Source organism: Moschus berezovskii, chromosome 1 (assembly GCF_049115385.1).
Source record: "Moschus berezovskii isolate FMDL1 chromosome 1, NW_MosBer_1.0, whole genome shotgun sequence".
In the NCBI taxonomy this organism is placed as follows: domain Eukaryota; kingdom Metazoa; phylum Chordata; class Mammalia; order Artiodactyla; family Moschidae; genus Moschus; species Moschus berezovskii.
Genome location: NC_142460.1, coordinates 85,139,720 through 85,155,374, shown reverse-complemented (window position 1 = coordinate 85,155,374; position 15,655 = coordinate 85,139,720). Strand labels below are relative to the sequence as shown.

The following is a 15,655-nucleotide window of genomic DNA, read 5'->3' as shown; positions in this document are numbered from 1 at the left end:
CATGAAATTAAAAGACGCTTACTCTTTGGAAGGAAAGTTATGACCAACCTAGATAGTATATTAAAAAGCAGAGACATTACTTTGCCAACCAAGGTCCGTCTAGTCAAGGCAATGATTTTTCCCGTGGTCATGTATGGATGTGAGAGTTGGACTGTGAAGAAAGCTGATCGCCAAAGAACTGATGCTTTTGAACTGTGGTGCTGGAGAAGACTTTTGAGAGTCCCTTGTGCTGCAAGGAGATCCAGCCAGTCCATTCTAAGGGAGATCGATCCTGGGTGTTCACTGGAAGGACTGATGCTAAAATGAAACTGCAATACTTTGGCCACCTCATGTGACGAGTTGACTCACTGGAAAAGACTCTGATGCTGGGAAAGGTTGAGGGCGGGAGGAGAAGGGGACGACGGAGAATGAGATGGCTGGATAGCTTTACCGACTCTGTGGACATGAGTTTGAGTGAACTCCTGGAGTTGGTGATGGACAGGGAGGCCTGGGGTGCTGTGATTCATGGGGTCGCGGAGAGTCAGACACGACTGAGCGACTGAACTGAACTGAGCATTTTCCCAATTTCTTGACTGGTTTTCCTCATAAATCAGAAAAAGATATAAATTTCTCAAGCCATGCCAAGAGGAAATTCCTACATAGAAGCCTTCCCAGGCACTGTGCATTGTCTCACTTAGTCCTCACGGTAGCCCTCAGAAGAAGAGGTGGCACATTCATGACCACCTAGCTAGCCAGTGATAGAACAGGTTCCACCCTGAGTCTAGAACTCACACTCTAAGCCAGTTTACCATTGATTAGGCGGCAGAGAAGTGATTCTGGAACTAAGCAGAAAGGATGGAAGTGGAAATGTGCGCTAGTATATATTTCTCTTTAAATTCTGTAGGGCTTTCTGGTTGAGGTCAGCATCTTACGCGGGATACAGTGTTGCTGTGAACTAAAATGGAGTGGAGTGTGATCCACCCTGTTGAACGTCCCCTGTTCTTCAAAAGAAAGACCATCAAAAGGATATTTATTCTATAACTTCATTTCAACAAGTTAGTCTGTGCCAGAGCAGGCCAAGTGAAATGACCCATTGGGGGACTGGTCCCTCTCATTTCAGAAAGGGCCCTGCGCCATGGCGTAGAGCAGTCTGGTGCTGGCGGCAGAGGTGCCTCCATGTCTGCATTGCCCTGACTGCATAGAAACAGCCCTCTTCTGCTTCCGGCTAGTCCTGTCTTATTGATGAGTCTGTCTCATCCCCTGATTCTGTTCCAAGTTAACTCCAGCATGGTGTGTCCACCTCATGGAAAAACACTGTCTTAAACTCTACTCATGGTGTCTATAGAGGTAAAGGGAAAAAAAGGGGAAAACAGTGACTTCACCTTTTAAAAATAACTTTTTCAGCTTTTTTTAAAAAAATGAATCTTTACAGTTTGCCTTTTCCGCATGCCAGAAGGCTGCTTAGATCAGCTGTTAATTTTTTCCCTAATTCTCTCTATGGAAACGTCAACATAATCAGTGGTTTGGTGTGAGCTGATCAAATTTCTAGACTTTCAGGATTTATGAAGACAGTAATACAGTGTGTGGAATTGGGGGGGTTAGTGGCCCAAAGATTATGGTTTTCTTGAATGATGACATTTGGTAATGTATTGAAGATGGATTTACACAGATAGCTTAGGTTAAGACTAACAGCATTGAGACATTGATTGCAAGGTTAGAAAATATCCTAAAGATGTACCCCAGAGAATATTATGGTATTAAATACCTCACTAGAAAGCCAAGTGGGGGTATGGTGATTATGAGCTTTGGACACAGACAGACCAGATTTTATGTGCTGCTACTTGTGTATTGTGTGATCTTGGACCAATTGCATTGCTTCTCTGAGCTTTATCACCTTTGAAAAGTACAGACTATAAAACTTAAAGTTTGTGACATTAAAGAGACATGTAAAACTCTTAGTATAGTGCATGTGGTACCCAACAGACACTCAAGATAGCCCATTTATTTCTTTGTTGCATACCTTTCCATGTGCTGGGTCATTTCTGAGGATGGTGATAACCATGATAAACAAGAAAAACCCAGTCCATTATCTTAAGGAGATAAATAGGTAAGAAATTATAATACATGGGGTAAGTTCCAGCACTAGAGAATACAAGGTTCTGGGCAATACATGGGAGGGACATTTATGAGAGCCCGGGAAATCAAATAGAACACAGAGGAGGAGAAAACAGTTTCCCTCCAGACTGGCCCAACTCTCTGAGTGAGTTCACTGAAAAGTCCAGACACTGGTAGCCATCAGAATTGTGGGTTCTTAAGGAAAAGGAAATAACATACAAGTGTGAACCAAATAACTACCAGGTATATTGACTTGGGTGTGTACAGTACAATTCAGATGTCTAAGTAAGATATCCATTTAGTAAGAATATCCATATAGTATGGGTTGGATCATTTACATTCTTCCACTGAAAAGCAATAGCAAAAACAAAACAAGAAAACCCCTCCTCTTCCTGGCCTGTATACTGATGTTAATTTCCGTGTGTGTTTGATGATTCAGAGTCCTTGGTAACATTACCCACTGTATTATGTTAGAATGCAGCGGGATAACACTGAGGGCTGTTGCTGTCTTGGGATCTTTGAGAATTTGCTCATCCTCATCAGATGTCCCTCTTCTGTGCTCGCCAGCACCCTGTATCCTCTGGTTATGGCACTTACCCCACTTGTTATGATTTATTGCCTATTTGTCTCATTAAAGTACAGGGCTGCGTTTGTCTGGTTCATCATTGTATCCCCATCCTCAGAAATGACCTGGTACACAGAAGGGTGCTCAATAAATATTTATTTCTTAAATGACTCTGCGTCTGCCTTTGATCTATAAAGATTGCCAGCAGGAACTAGGTAATTCAATTTTAGCTTCATGTCAGGGTTGTCAGCACAGGGTAGTGAGAGCCCCAGGTGTTGCCTGAGGAGTGTGGACTTTGCGCTAGAAACGTGCTCTCAGGAGCCTTTCCTCATGTGCTGCTGTTTTGAGGAGCTGAGGTGACTGATGGTAATGTTCTGCCTAAGGGAGGCAGTGAAACCCTGAACTAAGAGGTAAGACAGCCCTCCATCCAGCTGTAATTCCTGTTGCCCACTTGTGTAATCTTATTACTCTTCTGAAGCCTCAGTTTCCATATCTGTTCAATGGGATTAATAATAATGCTACCTCTAAGAATGATTGTAACAATCAGGATAATAACGTAAAAAAGCTTAGCCAGTACTTGGCACATAGTAATAACGTTGGTTATTATCAAGTCATTTACATTTTGTTTATAAGGAATAAATAAACTATCCTAATGTTGATAAATGACTGGAATGTGAAGCACTGAAATAGTTCTTTGTAATGTTGTGATCACCTTGAAAATGCCCGGCTCAGATCTCCTGCTGTGGGGCGCATGACTTCCTCCAGCATCCGCCACTGCTTCCCACCCAGGCAGGCTTCACCTGGACTGCTCCCAGCCAGTCACCATTCTCAGCAGGGCTGCTAATACAGGCCTGTTCCTGCAAGGAGCGAGATGCCTGAAGCAGGTGACTTTGTCTCCAGGAAACTTCAGCAACATTGTGCTGCGGTCTGAAACGCCCCCTCCTGTCTTCCTTCTCCCCTTCACGGTGGTCAGACCAGCACTGCAGTCGGAGCCTCCCCCTTCTTTCTCCAGCTTCCTCTCTGCTTCCTTTACTGCCATTGCCTCCAGTAAACCTCTTGCTTGTCTTGGTGTCCACTTTGTGGAGGAGCTGGACTTAGGAATGGTTATAATCATTATTGAAAGGGAGTAACAGTCTACACCTTGGAGCACAGAGTGGATATTTTCCCCATTAAGGATGAAGCAAATATTAGTATAATGGGTTTAACTTCATTTTTGTATTACAGCATTTCCTCAGAATTAAAATTCAGTATTTATGATCATTCAATTCAGTTCAGTTCAGTTCAGCTCACCTTTAGGACCTCACATTAATCTGCAGATTAGACTGTGAGACTGCCCTCATTTAGGACAGTCCTCTGTAGCTCTTCCTGGTGGCTCAGCTATTAAAGAATCTGCCTACAGTGTAGGAGACCTAGGCTCGATCCCTGGATTGGGAAGATCCCCTGGAGGAGGGCATAGCAGCCCGCTCCATTATTCTTGCCTGGAGAATCCCATAGACAGAGGAGCCTGGTGGGCAACAGTCCATGGGGTCGCAAAGAGTCGGACATGACTGAGCAACTAATTTCACTTTTTTCTGTAGCTCTAGGTCTTTATTTTATAATTTAGTCTTTAACATTCATAAACCAAAAACTCGCTCCAGAAAAACGATATCGATCTCCACTGTTCATTTCTTTTTATAGCCTTCTGCTGATTTCTTTGGTTTCTTACTTTCTTTCCGAAATCCTCACTTGACTGTTATTTTTGTGACAGACCAGGTCCAGGGAACAGTCACCATCCGGAACATCAGCGCCCTGTCATCAGGTTTGTACCAGTGTGTGGCTTCTAACGCCATTGGGACCAGCACCTGTCTTTTGGATCTCCAGGTCATTTCTCGTAAGTATGTGAAATTCTGGTGTCCACTCTGGTTCTGAAATGCCAAGATCTTCATTAAACCAGGGAATGAAGAGTTTCGCTTAATGGGACTTAGTTCATTTGAAGAGAAAATAGAACTTATTTTGATTTTAATCATTATTGAAAATGTTACAGAAATATATTAGTGTACTTTTCAGCCTCAGCAAGATGACTTGTTCTTTATGGTAAAATGTCTTCTCCTCAGGATCATTAGAATCAAATCAGTTCTAACTGTGTAGCGCTAGAGACATATAAAAATTTGAAGTGACCTTTTGGTCACGGCAAGACCTTTTTGTATTTTCTTCTAATCCCTTATGTCTGCTAAAATGTTGGGTGCGCAGCTCGTACCCAAGTAGTGCAGACATTTTTTTTCTCTAGTTGAGTATCCTGGGTTATTTGAATTCCAGCTGCAGAAGGGAATGATCTGACTAAGAGGAGGTGATAAGTTATCCCACTGCTTGCTGGGTTCATTGTGGGCAGGTTAGGCAGGTAGTCATCTTCCCGGGTAGCTCAGTGGTAAAGAATCCACCTGTAGTGCAGGTGACCTGGGTTCAATCCTTGGGTCGGGAAGATTCCCCTGGAGGAGGGCATGGCAGTCCACTCCAGTATTCTTGCCTGGAGAATCCCATGGACAGAGTAGTCTGGCGGGCCACAGTCCATAGGTTGTAGAGAGTTGGACACAACTGAAGGGACTTAGCGTGCGCGCACACAGACAGGTCGTCAGGTATGTTCTTTTTCCTGCTCTGCTATGGTGGTGACTCTCCTGCCGCTGTGAGTTGTGTAATTGTTTATTCATTCAATAAATGTTTGTGAGCCTGTTGTTTTAGTCCTAGCCACTGGGGATACAGAAAGTTAAGCAAGATTTAACTTTAGATGGATGCAATACTGTAGGCAATTTTGTGCATTTTAAGAAGATTCTTGGGTAGTCTTAACTATTTATGAAGTTGTATGAGCACATTCTATTTCTCTCTCTCTCTCTCCTTTTTTTCTTTAAATATACCTTAAATATATTTTGCAGCCCAGCCCAGGAGCATTGGACTAATAGCTGGAGCCATTGGCACTGGTGCAGTTATTATCATTTTTTGCATTGCACTAATTTTAGGGGCATTCTTTTACTGGAGAAGCAAAAATAAAGAGGAGGAGGAAGAAGAAATTCCTAATGAAATAAGGTTTGTGTGTCAGATAATTTATCCTGACATTGGCATATCCAGTATCTGTGTGTCTATTCTATTTCTATTTGGCAGCTAACGTTTCTTTGCTAATCTTATGACTTTAACCAAGACAGTTAAAGTGGCCTAATGATCGTTTCTTGTATGTTACATCACTCTTTCTCATTGACTGCTCAGCTTTATTTACTGGATCATGGATGGGGAGCAGTGGCTAGTCTAGCGTGTGCCCAGTGAGGAGGACACAAGTGAAGAATCTCCTCATTTCCTCCCATAGCTTCAGGGTGGGTGGGGTTAGGTGGCTGCCATAGTAGAAAAATTACTTTAGAACATGTATTTAGTAGTGGCATTTATAAATGATGAGGCCTTAAACAAGAAAGAACACCACCTGTACAGATAGACCGAACCAGTATGACTTGGTTGAAAACAGTTGAGTTGAGAATGTGAACATCGTAAGGAAAGAATGTCAAATGATATTGAGAGAAAGGTGTATTGTGGGAATACAGGGGTTCAGGCTCAGGCTTAGATGGCATCATGTCAGTATCCTTGTTAAAAAGGACATACACAGCCCCAGTCTGTTCTGTCTTCCCTCGTGCCTCGAGGCTTTTCCTTTAGCTCCCACCCTCTTCTTGGACCATAGTTCGGGTCCCTCTTCATCCATCTCTTCAATACATTCTTTGACCGGGTCCAAGACTAGTCCCAGGCACCACATTCTCACATAAGTTGACTTCGGGCCTTGTCTAGGGTAGAAGAGCTGTCTTTTTTTTTCATATTAAACATCTAATAAAATCCTTGGTACTCAGGAAATGTTAGGTGAATTAGTTAGCATTTTAGATTGACTTAAGAACTTGTCTTAGGCTCTTAAAATTCTTAAGGGTTTGGACAGATTCTATCCCAGTGTAAGACTAATGGGAAAAACCTCATCAGCACACCACAACGATTTCTCAAATACCCCAAAATGCAAATCAAGCCAACCCTAGTAATTTTTTGAAGTTGCTACATGCATAGGATGGTTTCCTATCTATTTTATAGCAGCTAGCTCAGTGGATTTCTTCATGGACTATTTTCCTATATAGAGCACTATACACACACACACACACACACACACATATATATATATATATATATATATATATATATATATATATATGTATTTCAATTACATTAGAAGACATAGTCTTTGAAAGATTTGATACTACTTTTTTTCTCTTGGAGATTGAGAAGCTGAGGAAGAATTTTTCTTAAGCATTGTCTTAAAGGGAATGAACGTCAACACCGAGGCCTGGTGTTTGCCATGTTTGCTTTCCTGAGAGTGTGATCTGTCCTGAGGGGGTGAATTTCACAGACATGTTAGCCTGAATATGAGAAGAAAGAGTCCTGGGCAGAAGGGTAGGGGGGATGTCAAGTTAATTCTGACAACACCTTTACTTTTGTTCATTTTCAGAGAGGATGATCTTCCACCCAAATGTTCTTCTTCTGCCAAAGCATTTCATACGGAGATATCCTCCTCGGAGAACAACACACTGACCTCTTCCAATACCTACAACAGCCACTACTGGAGCAGCAACCCCAAAGTGCACAGAAACACGGAGTCGTTCAACCACTTCGGTGACTTGCGCCAGTCCTTTTCCCTCCACTCGGGCAACGCCAGCATACCAGCCATCTATGCCAACGGCAGCCATCTGGCCCCAGCCCCACATAAGACCCTGGTAGTGACAGCCAACAGAGGGTCATCACCGCAGGCCGTGTCCAGGAGCAATGGTTCCGTCAGCAGGAAGGCCCGGCCTCCGCCTATACCGTCACTGCACACACACTCCTACACCGTCAGCCAAGCCACCCTGGAGCGCATTGGCGCTGTCCCTGTCATGGTGCCAGCCCAGAGTCGGGCCGGGTCCCTGGTATAGGACGCCAGCGGAGGGAACGTGCAGAAAAAAAAGCTAAGGATGCTCTGATTCCAGGGGGAGGGTGGGGTGGCAGAGTGCTGGGAAGGACAATTTCCTGACAATGATCCTAGTAAAAAGCACAAAGGAGGAGGCCGTGCTGTGACCAGGCCACTAAGATTTGTAAACCGAACTGGAATGTTCCGGCATGAAGACATGTTCCCCCACCCGAGCTGTCTCAGGATTCCATTCAGAAAGCTGGATCTCACAGATGTGCCAAGCCAAGGAAGGAGGTGTAAAAGCAGAGTAGCACTGAAAACCCATCTGCTGTCCAGACGGGCTTGTTTTTTAATTCACGCCTAACGTAATAATTTTTCAAGAGAATAAAGTGCCACATGGGGTTTAAATAATGAAATTATTTAAAAAGATAGGTGTCTTTAGAAAACATACTGAGCACCCCTGTACGTTGTCTGGCCTCTCCCCATGCCCTCCCGCTGCAGGGGCCAAATGGCGTAAGTGGCGAGCATTGGTCTTCACAGGGCTGGCTCTCGTATCGTAGAATCAGAACTTTTTACACCAACAGAAGTCAGTTAGCAATGGGTGAAAACTAGAAACTTCTTGGAGAAGCCCTGTCATATTTATTTATTTATCTCTTCCTGGACCATGAATTTCATATTTGGAGTACTGCTATATTGACAGATTATTGGCCGTCTATGCTTTTCTGGGATCTGTTGTAGGTCCATGACAATTACTGTTCCTTATTTCCTGGGAAAATATTTTTAAAAAGAAAACTGTTTTTTTTTTTTTTAAAGAAAATAAGTGAGAGTCATTGGGTTAGGAAGGTAAAGACTACTGTTAACACCATGTTCATCGAGAATATGTGGATTGAACCCAGCAGGAGGCCCTTCATAAAAGACCTAGGTCATGCAGGCGCGTGGAAAGGAATTCCTGGCAGCCTGTCAGAGCAGAGCCGTTCAGGTCTCCCTTGCTGTCACACCAGGTTGCTCTTAATGAGGGCAGCACCCCATGCCCTTGTACCGTGGGAGGTAACTTTTTCCTTGTTTGACAAGTCGAGGTTTCTAGGTTGTTAAAGGGAGGGCAGGAGTTGCTTTTTCCTTTTTTTTTTTTTTTTCCATAATGATTAGATTTGCAAAAGAGATAGGACTGATACAAAAGGAATGTCTTCAGATATGCTCCTGGGAGGCTCTGCCCTGTACTTGTCACAGCTCAGGGTTGCAATTTTGCCCAAATGCGTTTTACATAACTGTAAAGAGACTCTCTGTGATCAGTTACCTAGCCTGGGAGCCCACCAGGTGATCCACAGACTCTCCACTCTCTGTGTGCTCTGTAGAGCTGGCCATGCTTGTATTGGTGACAGGCTCGCCTTAATCACACTTTAAGCAACACACAAATGGTTTCGTCCCAGATTTGTTTCCTAAATTTTTTATGATTCTGACCCTGTGATTCGATCGGGCCACCTTTTCTTTCCCCATTATGGTCTTTCATTCTGTCATCCCACTATGCTTTTTGCCGTCTTTTCCTGCACGAACAGTCATCACAGGAAGTGGCCGCCTGGTTTTCAGACTTATTTGAATAATGGAAACCAACAGCTGCTGCATACATTATTTTTCCAAGAGGGCTAAGCTCTGAACCTAACCACTGCAACCATCCCAATATTGATGAAAATCTGTATTTACGTTAGCATTACTTATATTTTCCATTTGATGGTTCTTGACTTTGTAAAAATTTAAATAAATGAATGTCTATACTTTTTATAAAGAAAAGTGAAAATACCAATGACAAAAAAGATGATACTGTCAGATGTTGTTTCAGAAGCATTTATCTTGCATTTCTTTATTCTTTCTAATTATCTAAAATTCAATAAAAGTTTATTCATATAAAAAAGTTGTTTTTACTTATATGCTAATGATGCATGATTTTGTATTTCATGTACTCTTGAAGTTATAAGCATTTCCCCATTCTGTTAAATTTTAATGAGCATATAGTATTCCAAAAATTACTTAGTTCCACTCTTTTTTTTTCCCCCTGGCTGTGCTAGGTCTTTGCTGCTGCATGGGCTTTCCTCTAATTTTGGAGTGTGGGGGCTACTCTCTATTTTCGGTGTTCAGGCTTCTTGTTGCTGTGGCTTCCCTTGTTGCAGAGCACGGGCTCTGGGGTGCACAGGCTTCAGTAGTCGTGACACATGGGCTCAGTGGTTGTGGCTCCAAGCCTCTAGAGCACAGCCTCAAAGTTGGGACGCACTGGTTTCGTTGCTCTGGGGCATGTGGAATCTTCTTGGACCAGGGATTGAACCTGTGTCTCCTGCATTGGCAGACAGATTATTTACCACCGAGCTACCAGGCAGGCCCAGCTCCATTCTTTATCATTAGAAGTTTGACACTGATTCAATGGACATGAATTTGAGAAAACTCTGGGAGATGGTAAAAGAAAGAGGAGCCTGGTGTGCTGCAGTCGTTGGGGTCGCAGAGTCGGATATGACCTAGCGACTGATCAACAACTCTTAAAGCATACTGTTATTGTATTTGAAGGAAGTTTCTAACAGACAGCACATTGTTGTATCATATTTTTGTATCTGCAAATACCTGTCTTTTAATTGGTGTATTTTGACCATTTACATTTAAGGTAATTGTTGATATATTTAGGGATTAAAGCTGCTATTTTTTTCCCTCCTTTTTTCTCCTCGATTTCCTATTATTTGCTTCTCTTTTCTTAACTTCTTATGGATTACTTGAATAGTTTTTAGGATTTCTTCTCTATATTTTAGTGTTTTTGAGTATATCACTTTGTATATTTTTTGCAATGTTTAATTCTAGGAATTACAATAAGCATATATAACATTACAATCTACTCGTATCAACGTTTTAACCTTCCACTGAAGTGTGAACACTGATTTCATATATATCCCTTTCCTGTCCCCACTTTTAAATATCTTGATCATAAGATGGTGTATGATTTTCATTTCAGTCATCAAACACAATTTAAAAACTCATGAGAAATTCATTGTATATATTCTTGTATGTGCTTTTTCATTTTTCTTTCTTTTTTCCTCTTGGTCCAGTATTCCTTTTTAAAAATCATTCTTTTTTTCTGTTTAAAGAACTCCCGTCAGTCAGTTTGTAAGGGTAGGTCTGCAAGCAACAAATTCTGTTCGTTTTCTTTTGTCCAAAAATGCCTTTATGTCCCTTCATTCTTCACTGGGTATAGAATTCATGGTTGACAGTTCTTTTCTTTCGACCCTTGAAAAATCTGGAAAGTATTCAGTCATTATTTCCTAAAATACTCTTTGAGCCCCACTGCCTCTCTCAGATCTTTCTGAGACTCTGATGATGAATCTTTTGTTTCACAGGTTCCAAAGGCTCTCTTCATTTTTTCAGTCTGTTTTCTCTCTTGTTCAGAGTAAATCCTCCTGATCTTCAGGTTTTCTGATTTCTGTCCTCTGTTGTTTCCACTCTTCTGTCGAGCCCAGCCAGCAAGTGTTTTAGTTACTGTATTTTATTTTTTAGTTTAATAACTTACATTTGATTCCTTTTTAAAAGAAAATTTAATTATTAATTTAAATTTCAATCTATATTGAGATATAATTTACACAACAAAGTTCACTTGTCTAAACTATACAATTCAGTAGTTTTTAGTATGTTTACAGAGTTGCACAAACATCACCAAAATATAATTTTAGTACGGTTTTCATCACTCCCAAAAGAACCTGTAGCCACTGAGTCACTCCTTATTCCGCACCACCTTCAGCCCCAGGCAACCACTGATTTACTTTCTGTCTCAACAGATTTGCCTACTCTGGAGATTTCATATAAATAATGTCATATAGTGTGTGTATATGTGTGACTGACTTAATTTACTTAATATGTTTTACATTCATCCACATTGTAGCATGTATTATAACTTCATTCCTTTTTTTACAAGATTTTTTAGTTTTTCAGTTAGTTTCAAGAGAATTCATAATTGCTTATTGAAGAATTATTGAAATATTTTTATTATGACTGTGTTAAAAAATCTTGTCAGATAATTCCAACCTCTGATTCATCTTGATATTGGCATTTATTGATCATCTTTTCTCATTCAAGTTGTGATTTTCCTGGTTCTTGGGGTAATGTGTGATTTTTTTCTTGGACGATTTTGGATATTATGAAATTCTAGAACCTCATTTTAGTATTTTATTTTTCAGCAGTCATTCTCCTTGTTGAGGTGTGGCAGCAGAGCCAGATGAGTGTATGTGTTGTCTGCTGGGCCCCACATCAGTGAAAGTGGAGTGTTGACAGGGTCTCTTTGCAGATGGATGGGGTAGAAGGACGCCCCCCCTCAGCCCACTGTCGCCCTCTTGCTGAAAGTAGGGCACAAACTTCAAGTGGGAGTGTAAGCTCAGCTCCTGCTGGGCCAGCTGGCACACAGGAAGGAGCGGGCAGGGTGCTGACTCAGCCCACTTGTTGCCCCAGGGTGGCAATAGGAACTCAGGAGGCGGAGGGACTCGGAATGCCCCTCGATCCACCTCACTGGTGGTAGGTGGGGTGGAGACTACCCTTCCCTGTTGGGCCTGCTGAAACTGGAGTAGTGGGGGGCAGGTAGGGGGAAGTGGAGTGTCAGGTAACCTGTTTTGTATCACTTCTTTCACCTTGTTGGTGCTAGGTGTGAACATAGGCTCAGCTTCCTGACTGGAGGGTACTGTGAGTTGTCTTCCCACTTTACAGTGTTGCCGTACTTGTATGTTGTGTTATGTCCAGGTTTTTTTTCATTGTAAGAGGGAAAACTTATCTTACAGTGGGACTTGTAATGGGGCTACTCCATCTTGGCTGGAAGCAGAAATCCTAGAACTTTATTTTTTAAAATAATCAGCAGTTAAACACACCAGGGGCTTCCCTGGTGGCTCAGATGGTAAAGCGTCTGCCTGCAATGCGGGAGACCTGGGTTCGATCCCTGGGTCCGATCCCTGGGTCAGGAAGATCGCCTGGAGAAGGAAATGGCAACCCGCTCCAGTACTCTTGCCTGGAGAATTCCACGGACAGAGGAGCCTCGTAGGCTACAGTCATGGGGTCGCAAAGAGTCGGACACGACTGAGCAACTTCACTAAACACATCTTATAGTACTCTACTGTTTGACAGCTTTAAGGATTCTCAATTGTGTACTAAATAAAATTCTTACTGCTCGGAGTGACTCATCCCGTCGTTACACTAGTGGTCCACTATCTTTCCACTCTCAATGTCTGCTAGTCTTCTACATGCAAATTTGGCTCCAGGTCTGTTTATCTTTTCTTGAATTAGCTTGTTCTTTTCTCTTGGAGAAGGAAATGGTAACCTTCTCCAGTATTCTTGCCTTGAGAATCCCGTGGACTGAAAAGCCTGGTAGGCTACAGTCCATGGGGTCGCAAAGAGTCGGACACGACTGAGCGACTTCACTTCACTTTCTCTTTTTTTCACTCTGTTTTTTTTTTTTTTCTACTCCCTTTTTTCCTCTGTCGTCCACCTGCCTACATGCTAAGTCACATCAGTAGTGTCTGACTCTGTGTGACCCCATGGACTGTTGCCTGCCAGGCTCTTCTGTCCATGGGATTCTCCAGGCAAGAATACTGGAGTGGGTTGCCATGCCCTCCTCCAGGGTATGTTCCTGACCCAGGGATCGAACCCATGTCTTAGTCTCCTGAATTGACAGGCAGGTTCTTTACCACTAGTGCCACCTGGGAAGCCCCCATTTTCCACTTATCCCCACCCAAATCTTCTGAACCACAAGTACAAATACTCTGCATTCCATAAAAAACCCTTTTTCAGTCTAGTGAGAAGTAATTGCTACTTCTCACTGTCCATGTAGCATTTACAGCCCATGAGGGAATTATCATAGTTTGTATTACATTCCTGTTTTTGTATGCATATATTCATGTATTTGCATACACAATGGAACTCCTCTGCTAGACTACACCTTGAGTTATGCCAGAATCAGTGTTGATCCCTTCAGTTCAGTTCAGTTCAGTTCAGTCGCTCAGTCGTGTCCGACTCTCCGCGACCCCATGAATCACAGCACGCCAGGCCTCCCTGTCCATCACCAACTCCCGGAGTACACTCAAACTCATGTCCACAGAGTCGGTGATGCCATCCAGCCATCTCATTCTCCGTCGTCCCCTTCTCCTCCCGCCCCCAACCTTTCCCAGCATCAGAGTCTTTTCCAGTGAGTCAGCTCGTCGCATGAGGTGGCCAAAGTATTGCAGTTTCAGCTTTAGCATCAGTCCCTCCAATGAACATCCAGGATTGATCTCCTTTAGAATGGACTGGTTGGATCTCCTTGCAGTATAAGGGACTCTCAAGAGTCTTCTCCAACACCACAGTTCAAAAGCATCGATTCTTCGGCGATCAGCCTTCTTCACAGTCCAACTCTCACAACCATACATGACCACGGGAAAAACCATTGCCTTGACTAGACGGACCTTGGTTGGCAAAGTAATGTCTCTGCTTTTTAATATACTATCAAGGTTGGTCATAACTTTCCTTCCAAGGAGTAAGCGTCTTTTAATTTCATGGCTGCAATCAGCATCTGCAGTGATTTTGGAGCCCAAAAAAACAAAGTCTGACACTGTTTCTACTGTTTTTCCATCTATTTCCCATGAAGTGATGGGACCAGATGCCATGATCTTTGTTTTCTGAATGTTGAGCTTCAAACCAACCTTTTCACTCTCCTCTTTCACTTTCATCAAGAGGCTTTTGAGTTCCTCTTCACTTTCTGCCATAAGGGTAGTGTCATCTGCATATCTGAGGTTATTGATATTTCTCCCAGCAATCTTGACTCCAGCTTGTGCTTCTTCCAGCCCAGCGTTCCTCATGATGTACTCTGCATATAAGTTAAATAAGCAAGGTGACAATATACAACCTTGACGTACACCTTTTCCTATTTGGAACCAGTCTGTTGTTCCATGTCCAGTTCTAACTGTTGCTTCCTGACCTGCATACAGGTTTCTCAAGAGGCAGGTCAGGTGGTCTGGTATGCCCATCTCTTTCAGAATGTTCCACAGTTTATTGTGATCCACACAGTCAAAGGCTTTGGCATAGTCAATGAAGCAGAAATAGATGTTTTTCTGAAACTCTCTTGCTTTCTCCATGATCCAGCTGATGTTGGCAATTTGATCTCTGGTGCCTCTGCCTTTTCTAAAACCTGCTTGAACATCTGGGAGTTCACGGTTTACATATTGCTGAAGCCTGGCTTGGAGAATTTTGAGCATGACTTTGCTAGCGTGTGAGATGAGGGCAATTGTCCGGTAGTTTGAGCATTCTTTGGCATTGCCTTTCTTTGGGATTGGAATGAAGACTGACCTCTTCCAGTCCTGTGGCCACTGCTGAGTTTTCCAAATCTGCTGGCATATTGAGTGCAGCACTTTCACAGCATCATCTTTCAAGACTTGTAATAGCTCAACTGGAATTCCATCACCTCCACTAGCTTTGTTAGTAGTGATGCTTTCTAAGGCCCACTTGACTTCACATTCCAAGATGTCTGGCTCTAGGTCAGTGATCACGTTATCGTGACTATCTTGGTCGGGAAGATCTTTTTTTGTACAGTTCTTCTGTGTATTCTTGCCACCTCTTCTTAATATCTTCTGCTTCTGTTAGGTCCATACCATTTCTGTCCTTTATCGAGCCCATCTTTGCATGAAACGTTCCCTTGGAATCTCTAATTTTCTTGAAGAGGTCTCTTGTTTTTCCTATTCTGTTGTTTTCCTCTATTTCTTTGCATTGATCCCTTACTGAGTGCTAAACACCGTTGTAGGTGTTGGAGGTAAAAGAGAAAATCAGTGACCCCAGCTGTCTTGAGGAGCTCATATTACAGGAGGAATCAGACCTATAAGCAAATAATTACAGTTAGTATTGTAATTATATGAATATATATATACACACACACACATAGTCTTAAGCAGACAGGAGGATTTCTTCTGTCTTCTCTAGAAGAGGGTTTCTTCTAGATCTTGGCTGTGGTCACAACACTTAGCACATTGCTTTGCTCAGAGAAAGTACTTGAAGGATATGCTAACTTGATGAAACCAAACATATAGGAC

At 42.5% G+C, this 15,655-nt stretch overlaps 1 protein-coding gene across 2 annotated transcripts in view; it reads left to right on the top strand.

The window, feature by feature from the left end:
* Positions 1-9,448, top strand: part of IGSF11 (immunoglobulin superfamily member 11) — a 145,585-nt gene extending 136,137 nt beyond the window's left edge. The window contains exons 5-7 of one of the 2 annotated variants that reach the window (XM_055431647.2): positions 4,407-4,529; positions 5,650-5,716; positions 7,158-9,448. In XM_055431647.2, coding sequence (XP_055287622.2) covers positions 4,407-4,529; positions 5,650-5,716; positions 7,158-7,617 — 650 coding nt within the window. In that variant the 3' untranslated portion in view covers positions 7,618-9,448. Of the gene's footprint in view, positions 1-4,406; positions 4,530-5,565; positions 5,717-7,157 lie in introns of both variants that reach the window. The other variant, XM_055431559.2, reaches the window with a different exon arrangement.
* Positions 9,449-15,655: the final 6,207 nt, after the last annotated feature.